Raw genomic sequence first — 9222 nt, forward strand, 5'->3', positions numbered from 1 at the left:
ATCATTGAAGGAGGAAAGAGCGGATGCGGAGGAGTGCTTAGAGATAAAAACTATAGGCGGATAAGTGGTTTTAATTGCAAGATTACCGCGGTGCCTTCGGCTATAGCAGAATTTATAGCAATTATTTATGGTCTTAACCTGTGCTGGTATAGAAACTATAGGAATGTCTTTGTCTACTCTGATTATATTGATATTATTAATTATTTGCATAGGGGCTGTGATCCTACACGCTCTTTTAGAGATCTTGTTGATGAAGCCATATTACTTTTGTATAAGGATTAGGAGGTGACGATCTATTACACTCATAGATAAAATAATTTTATGGCTGATCACCTTGCCAAGTTATCAAATACTCCCTCTGTTCCTTATTATAAGAGACATTTGATGCTTATGGCATGTTCTCATATATAAGAAACACTTAAAAGTTGTTTCTATTTCTTGGTATTGATTTCCTATTTTATCCCTATTTATTTTTTCTCCAACTCATACTCTCTCTCCCTCCTACTTCTCTTTCTTTTAATAATTTAATTGTTCTCTCTCATACTCTCTCTCCTTATTAATGGGGGCATTGTTGAAAAAAACATTATACTTTTTAAACATTAATTGTCCTCAACTAATTTTAACTGTTTTTTTATCAACGTAATTTAGTTATTTGTCTCTTATAATAAGGAACGAAGGGAGTAGGATGGAAAGAAATTATTATATCTTTGATCACATTTTATCTTTCTTAATGAGAGATGGATGATGATGAAAGAAACTCCCATTTTTTGTTTGTAACCTTGACTTTGCTTCTTTTGTGATTAATGGGTATACAGTTGCTGTCCCAAAAAAAAACAACACGCATATGCTCTAAACAAGCTGTTCCTACTCCGGTCAAAAAAAAAAACAAGCTGTTCCTACAAAAAAAAAAAAGAAATGTACCAATGAAGCACGACACTGTTTTATTCATGAGTTAGACGTGAACAGTGAACATGATCATTTTTTTTTCCCCTGGTTTGGTTTACTTTTCAAAACAATAACTGGAAGTATAAGGCACGAATCAATTACCTATGAAGCACGCACACCAACTAACATGTCCTGCGCTGATCGCTCCTTGCTGCAATAACACTCACCTCTTAAGAAGTTTAATTTGAAGCTTCCTTTTTCAAATTTGAAAAGCTATCATAGGCAATAAGTCAAATTACTCTTCACCATTATCATCAAATCCCTTTTTTTTTTTTAATTGTTATTGTTATTATTTGTGCAGTGTCTTGTGTTCCATAACTCCCGAGAGCAGCATGCTGGGGCGGCGGGCATGTGAATGGGCCCGGCGGTTTGTGGGAAGAATCACAGTGGCTCCTGCACGTAGGAGGCTCAAAATGCAACTTGATGGCTCTGGAATCCCATTCACCGGGCACATCCACCGCGCTCTTATCTGCACATGTCTGTAGTACACACGTGTGGCTCTTCATGGTCCGCCATCAAGGGCTCCCATGGTTAAATCAAACCCAAATAAAGAAAATTCATTTCATCAACCTGTGATCTTAATAGGACCAAGTACTCTGCATTAAACTTTGTTAAAATATTATACTATTATTTAGATTAGATGATGTGGCATGGCTCATGGGCCTCAAATGTGGGCCTCATGACAGAAGTTGCAAGGCGATGGACTCTTTTTTCTTTTTGAGTGGAAAAGAGGATGTATTCCTAAAATATGTACAAGAAGTCAAGATTAAACATGCAAACAATTAGTTAGAGCTAATAACAGCATTTAAGAGCCTCCTTGCGTTAGAGTTGTGAATAACAAAAGATTGGACAAAAATAATTATGTTTTTTGGGAAAAGAGAATCATCAGCAAATCTGTGCTTGTTTCGGTTGTTCCAAAGTTTCCAACATAACATACCAAAATTGAGCCTCCAATGAGTGCCCATGCATTGAGGATTGAGATTCCAAAGTAGCCAGTCTTCAAAAGGTTTGGAGAAGAATTCGTGGGTTTTGTCGTGGGGTAGTATTTGCAGCCAGCATGCTCTTGTTGTGGGACAAAAACCGGAGAATGTGCTCAAGGTCCTCAACTATAAGTTCCTTCCATGGTTATGCCTCTTCTCAATCGCTCTGCATTAGAAAAGAATTTGTTCTTCTTGGCTAGCCAAAAGAAAGTGCGAATCCTTTGAACACCAGGCCACTTCCACATTCAATTCCAGCATTTGCTAAGACTTTCACAATCAAGCTGTTGATTGGCTTGATACGCAGAATTAACTGTGAAAGCTCTATTGGTAGTAAGATTCCAATAGCACAAGTCATTTGAATGAAGTTTTTGAGGGGGGCTAGTTCCAGCAATTTGTAAATTCAGGCTTGTTGGAAGCAGGTGCTTGAATTTAATCCCGTTCCATTCTCTCTAGCTAGTAACGCAGTCGCCAATTATCTTGTTAAGTTCAGAGTCTGACACATCTGAGAAAGTGAGGCATTTGAGAGGACCCATTTCTCCTACCTAGTGATCAACCCAGAATCTAGTTGTCTTACCATCTCCAATATGCCAAGTGATATCTAGTTCAGTATCGGGCCAAACAGCAACTATATTCTAGGCGGTGGACTCTTTGATTCCTTCTTTAGGCCTACTTTAGGTCCTTTTGCTTTTGTTCTGGGCCTGTCATTATTTTGTAGCTTCACATCAAGATAATGACCGTTAGCTCCCAGAAACATGATCCGTCAATTGTGGGAACAAAGGGCTTGTTTTTTCCGTCCACAAAAAGGAAAAGATGATTGCCGTTTTCTTTTGTCGTGGGAAATAAAAAGATACAAATGAACGAAATAAGACAATCCAATTAAAGAGGCCCAGAGAGGCCCATTCTTCCCTATTGACAAACCACCTGACGCCAAACGGTCTCCATTACCATAGATAGTGTGTTTCAGCATACTTGGGGGTCATAGAGAGAGGCTGGGGGCATTAACATGTAGACAAATTCCCGAAGTTGCACTTTTAAACGGGCTTAATAAAATTTTTTGTTCCCTTTTGTTTTGTTTGATTTTAATTTTTCAAGTTTTAAACTATATATTTTGATTTTTCAAAAAAACAAAATATTACAAATTTTTATTAAATTGTAAAGATTAATATTTTAAATAAAAACAAATTTAAAGAGTCAAAATTCATTATAATTTAAAATTTAAGAGACTAAAATCAAAATAAGGATAAACCTGTAACATCAAAAATTGAATTCACTTTATCAAAAAGAAAAAAGAAAAAAGACCAAATTTTTACATACTCGCCTTCCTGATCACAATCAAAGGCCCCCGAGAACTGGAAAAAACGAAACTGCTAATTGCTAAAGAAAGCCACGCCGAAAAAGATAAGCACAAAACTAATAAATATGGGTTCGAAATTCTTCCGTGCTGATTTTAGTATTAAACTCACTGAACTTCGGTTTCTCTGAAACCCAGCTCCGTCTTGGCAGTTCCAATAAATAGCTGCTTCTAGACGAGGCTGTTTTACTCAGAATCCAATGCTCTCCCTCCTGTCTTAGTCGGACTAGTCCCTCCTCCTCTCGCTTTATACTCTGAATTTGATTCTAAAGAAGAAAGATCTGTGCTTTCTCCAAGTTTCAATTAACTATCAATTCTTCCTTCTTACTCTGTCTTGAATTCCCAGATCTTTCCTCGCCTCCTCTATCTCAGCTTTTCTGGGCAATTTCTTTTCATACTCCACTTCCCTTGAAGTCACCCTCACAGGTTTTACATTTCCATCTGCTCCCCATAACCCAACATCTATTCTCATTCACTCATTATATCTCATAGATCTCTTCTTTCTCTCTCATTATCGTTCCTGAAAAACATATTGAAGTTGAAACTCGAGAGGAAGATCTCATTTTTTTTAAAAAGAATGGTTCGATTCTTGCTCCTAATCTTCATTTGCTTCGCCGCCATTGCACACTTGTTCAGCTCTTCCGCGTTGGCTGACGTGATAACCTGCTCGAATATAGTGCCAAGGAGGTATCGACATGATAAGATTTCCATAACGGACTTCGGCGGTGTGGGTGACGGACGAACACTGAATACGAAGGCATTTCGAGCGGCCATTTATCGGATACAGCATCTCAAGAGGCGAGGAGGCACGCTTCTTTTCATTCCCCCTGGAGTGTACTTAACAGGAAGCTTCAATCTCACAAGCCACATGACTCTTTATCTGGCCAGTGGTGCTGTTATCAAAGCGACACAAGTAAGCACAGATCAGCATTACGCTGATCTTTTACCTCTTGAGTCAGTTTGAAACTGTAGATTAATCGAGCAGCTGCTAAATGGAAGTCGGCGATTTCCGGCTGACGGTGCTTTGTGCCAATTTCTTTGTTTATCTTTATGTCTTAAATGTGGTTGGTTTAGATTAGTAGATGATTTAAATGCATCTCTGGAAAGAAGGGGTCTGCTTGAGTTATGGTGGGTCCCTGGGTAAAAGGAGGGGAATGCATCTGGTGGGTCTCGACCTGCGTGGCGCCATGTGCTTTACATCAATCGCTGTAGCAATAATTTGTAGGACAGCTGGATATCTGGGCAGTGGTGTCATATTGTCATCTACTGTGATATTCATTCAGTCGGTAGTGGGGTGTTGCATTTTACGCTAGTTTGTAAGAGATGGGGGTTGGATGTGATTCATCTGTTAGGTAAAAGCATTAAAAAGAAAGATGCTCCAATGAGATATTGCGTTTTAAAACTAAGGATTATGGTTATCAATTCCCTTAAACGGTACTTAATCAATCAATGGTTTGATAATGCTCCGTATCCTCAGGCTCAGGGCAGTCAACTCCTAAATGCGTTAGATTAGAAAGCTCCACGTATGGTGGACTTATTTTAGTTAATTCTGTTATTGCTGGCGCTTTGTGTTGACTCATCGTTGACTTTATGGAGCTGAAACTGCATCAAAATAGACGATGTTCCCTTTTCCCCTTTTTCTAGAGGCCGCACGTACACTGTTCAATTACTGCTTGTTTCGGGCTTTCTGCACGAGAATCTCATGAGAGGCATTATGTCTTCTATGCATTATTTTTTTTTTTTGACCAAAAATCTTCTATGCATTATTAGAAGACGTGGAATGAAGAGACTCTAATGGGTTAGGCTTTAAATGTTATCTAATAGCCCGATATTTGCTTGCCACTATAGCTTAAAAGTCTCGCTGATAGAAGGTTATATTCTTTATATTTGCTTGCCACTGTTGCTGTTCTAATATGATCTGCAGATGCAGAGAGTCCAGTGGAAATCAAAACGCTTACTCTTTTTTTTTTGTATCTTTCATGTTCCTTTTCTTTTCCCTTTTATCTAAAGGGAGAGTAATGCTTAGTTCATTGATAAATCTTCCTCGTTGTCTTATTCATCAGGATACAAAGCATTGGCCATTGATCGCACCGTTGCCATCTTATGGAAGAGGCAGAGAGCGCCCTGGCGGAAGGTATATTAGCTTTATCCAAGGAGACGGGGTGCAAGATGTGGTAATCACTGGTGGGTATCATATCTTTGATTGTCCGTAAATAAATTCTGCAGTACATGCCCGGCTGATTGATTCCTTTTTCCTTACCGAATAGCATAGCCTAATATCATTTAAATTAGAAGCTTTTACTAGAAAGCTTATTTAGCATAGCCTAATATTTCTCTCTTGGTCTCTGTTATATATCATGTTTTCACAGGTGACAACGGGACAATTGATGGGCAAGGAGATATATGGTGGAACATGTGGAGGCAGAGGACTCTCCAATACACCAGACCAAACCTTCTTGAATTTGTGAATTCCAGAGATATCGTCGTTTCGAATGTGATTTTTAGGAATTCTCCTTTTTGGAACATACATCCGGTTTACAGCAGGTACAGATCATAGTGTCATAGCCACAAAAGTTAAATATTTATCCACAGTCCATTCTGTTACTTTCATGCCTTCTTTTACCCCTGTTGTAACATTGTTTTACTATGAATGGAGAGAGTCTCTTTCTGTTTTAAATCGTAATGATCCTCTTCACTTTTCGCTTGTCCGAAGCTTAGACTAAAATGGAACTGAATATGACGGTGTGTGGACCTAAAATCTGATATCGAAACTTCTTCCCTCTTTGCAGCAATGTTGTGATCCGATTTGTCACCATATTGGCCCCCCATGACTCACCTAACACTGACGGAATTGATCCAGGTGAATATCATCTTAAATACTAACCTTCTGTCATTTAAGTCAGTAAGTAAAGCGTATTGAAATTGAAAATGAGGAATAAGGTTAATGAGCCTATCTCGTTCTGGATAAATTGGTCTAAAAGAACCCTCTCTTATCTGCTGTTGCTTTGTGTTATGCTTTGGAAGCATTCATTGGCTGGAGGAGTACTAGCCGTGTGAGACCCAATGGGAGTCTCACCTACCTGTGACGTTTACGTTACTGAGTACCATGGAAGTGCCCTATGAGAGATCACAATACTTTTATTCATCCATTCTTGAAACTGATCTGTGCAGATTCTAGTTCGAATGTGTGCATAGAGGACTCGTACATATCGTGTGGAGATGATGCTGTGGCTGTGAAGAGTGGGTGGGATGAATATGGGATTGCTTATGGTCGACCTAGCTCTGGAATCACCATCCGGCGGGTGACGGCATCATCCCCATTCTCCGGAATTGCAATCGGCAGTGAGGCCTCTGGTGGGGTGGAAAATGTGCTTGCTGAACACATTAATCTCTTCAACACAGGAATCGGTCTCCACATAAAGACCAACAGTGGAAGGGGAGGGACTATAAAGAATATAACCTTCTCTCATGTGTATATAGAGGAGGCAAGGACTGGAATAAAGATTTCTGGTGATGTTGGGGATCACCCTGATGACAAATTCAACCCCAATGCTCTCCCTATTGTCAAGGACGTTACAATTAATAATGTTTGGGGTGTGAAGGTTAGGCAGGCAGGCTTGATACGTGGAATCAAAAATTCCCCCTTCACTCAGATTTGCCTCTCTGATATCTACCTTCATGGTATTACGGGACCTAGATCTCCTCCATGGCAGTGTTCTAATGTTCTGGGAGCATCTCGTCAGGTAAGTCCGTCTCCATGTTCAGAGCTGGCCACCCAGCAGCCTGGATCATGTGCCAATCACTTCTGAGGTTTTCTGGTGATTCATTTGACACCAGACAATTAATATTCGTAATTGCTTATTGAACTATTGTAAGGAAATGCAATAAACCACTACCAGTTCTTCATACAACTTCTTGGAATGCGTCTATCTCTATCAGTTTCAGTTGTGCGAGCCAAATGATTAATTAGGCTTTTCAGCAATTCTTGGATGATTATGTTTAGATAAACGAGATGTTTCGTATGATAAGGTGGGGGCCAGGGGGTTTAGGGGTAAAATGAGAATGAAATATTCAAACATCTATTATATGTATATCGATAGTGTACGGAAAAACACATCTGGCTGTCCATCTGCGCAGGCAAAATACACATGCATGCTTCTACATCTCTCGCGGATGCAAACTTATTTACAGGATATAGACTGTAATATAACTAACTAAATATAACTAACTAGCAATACAACAACAGGTAACAACATAAATTATTCGCGTAATTACTATCACTGTGTATCCACTGGCATCAAAGTCAGAAGTGCTGCAAAAACTTGCGGATACTCTTCATCAAGGCCCCATGCTCATGATCTCTTTCGTAAAACTGGTTGTGGTGGTGATCGTGTTCGTGATCATGTTCGTGGTCGTGGTCATGGTGGTGATCGTGATCGTGTTCGTGGTCGTGGTCATGGTGGTGATCGTGATCGTGTTCGTGTTCGTGGTCATGGTGATGGTGACGAGGCCTCATCATTACCTCCTCACTCGTCTCCATAACAGGTTCGTCGGTGAACCTTGATTCAAAGCGGCCAAACCTCGTCCATCTCGTCGGGATCTTAGGCACTCGATCGTCAGGAAGCACATCGGAGTCCTTTTCCTCGCCGTTGCTCAGGATCATGTCGTTGCCGTACGGGATCTGGTGGTGGGGTATGCGCGGATTCCACGGCTTGAATTTATGGTTGTGGCGGCAACGGTGGCCGTGGTGGAAGGGAAACGGCATCGGACGCCAGGGCATATGGCGGTTGAGGGGGCGGAAAGTGATCGTCGTGATAGGAACGGAGTCAGAAGCTTCGGATGATTCTGTTAGCTTAAAAGTTTCCACTTCCGACTCAGCTTCGGAAATCTTAGAATTAGAAATCTCAGGCTGCGACCGGATCACCGTTGCGGATTCAGATTCGGATCTTTCGCTGGGTAGGGAGATCGCGTTGACCTCATCGGAATTTTTGTGTGATTCAGGGAACGGATCATGCTTGGTTTGATCAACTGCGGGCAGATCAACGGCCGTCGAAAGCGTAGAGAAATAAAGGAGGCAAAAGAAGACAGTGAAGGAAGCGAAGCCTGCGGCCATGGTTATGGTTTGAAGAGGTAATAAAATTTGAGGAGGGCAGAAGAAGATATAAATATGAGGTGGGGAAGAAGAGAGCACGGGGGGCGGGTGGGAATTTGACTTTTGGCAAAGCAACAGAGGAGAGTGTGAAACCGACGTGAATGGAGCTAAGTATCAAGGAAGTCTAGCCTGGCCTCTCACGTTTTAGCACAGCAAAGCCCAAAATGGCCTTTGCCTATTCCTGATAGATACGTTTGGGTCATAGTGATAGTCCAATGGAGCCTTCGATGCGTGCACGCAAACAAGTGAATGACAGATGGTCAGATATATTCAATTTAAAAGGCTGACGTGATAATTGAATTTGTGCCACGAATTGATTTGATTTACACGCTAACACAGTCTTTTGTTCTAATTATGAGTCCACATAGATATCCTTCTAATTTCTTCAGTTATAAGCTTTAAATATGGAAGAGATAGAATTTTCCATTTCAATAATACCCTTAGAGAAATTGATGGAGTTGCTGATTTATCAATGAAATTATATCTCTTCTTTGAAATTAACGGCGTCACCGAAAAATTAGGCTATTTCTTTTCTGAACAGAACAACACTGAAAATAGGGAGGGAGGGAGTAATATATAAAGCACCATTTTGATGGCCATAAACTCATATTCCGTTCTATATTGGTGGACAACTGTGTATTTCATATAAAACATTGATGTTTGTATTTTTTTTTGCTGCCTGGGAACAGAAAGCCTGTTTTCTTCTGTTTTTTTACTTGGGTTAGAAGAGCGTGGTTTTTGTTGAGGGGCCTGATGAGGGAGAGGCTGGTGTTAAGGAAAGTAAAGAGAGGCCC

The 9222-nt window shown here is 40.4% G+C and overlaps 2 protein-coding genes across 2 annotated transcripts; one reads left to right on the forward strand and one right to left on the reverse strand.

Moving 5' to 3' along the window:
• Window positions 1-3416: 3416 nt before the first annotated feature.
• LOC114731752 (probable polygalacturonase) lies at window positions 3417-7383 on the forward strand. The gene is made up of 5 exons (XM_028919007.1): window positions 3417-4189; window positions 5340-5460; window positions 5646-5820; window positions 6066-6136; window positions 6448-7383. Exons 1-5 carry the CDS (start codon window positions 3854-3856, stop codon window positions 7083-7085), a joined length of 1341 nt encoding a protein of 446 aa, XP_028774840.1. The 5' UTR covers window positions 3417-3853; the 3' UTR covers window positions 7086-7383.
• Window positions 7345-8473, reverse strand: LOC114731754 (histidine-rich glycoprotein-like). The gene has a single exon (XM_028919008.1). It carries the CDS (start codon window positions 8387-8389, stop codon window positions 7580-7582), a length of 810 nt encoding a protein of 269 aa, XP_028774841.1. The 5' UTR covers window positions 8390-8473; the 3' UTR covers window positions 7345-7579.
• Window positions 8474-9222: the final 749 nt, after the last annotated feature.

The sequence above is a fragment of the Neltuma alba genome, unplaced genomic scaffold, assembly GCF_004799145.2.
Source record: "Neltuma alba isolate B1F8T4 unplaced genomic scaffold, ASM479914v2 tig00012843_pilon, whole genome shotgun sequence".
Taxonomy (NCBI): Eukaryota; Viridiplantae; Streptophyta; class Magnoliopsida; order Fabales; family Fabaceae; genus Neltuma; species Neltuma alba.

What these genes read in the sequence shown, in the direction of transcription:
- LOC114731754 (XM_028919008.1), bottom strand. Translation starts at nt 8,389, where the DNA reads ATGGCCGCAGGCTTCGCTTCCTTCACTGTCTTCTTTTGCCTCCTTTAT.
- LOC114731752 (XM_028919007.1), top strand. Translation starts at nt 3,854, where the DNA reads ATGGTTCGATTCTTGCTCCTAATCTTCATTTGCTTCGCCGCCATTGCA. An exon ending in CTGTTATCAAAGCGACACAA is followed by an intron (nt 4,190 to 5,339) that starts GTAAGCACAGAT and finishes CTTATTCATCAG; the next exon opens with GATACAAAGCATTGGCCATT. An exon ending in ATACATCCGGTTTACAGCAG is followed by an intron (nt 5,821 to 6,065) that starts GTACAGATCATA and finishes CCCTCTTTGCAG; the next exon opens with CAATGTTGTGATCCGATTTG.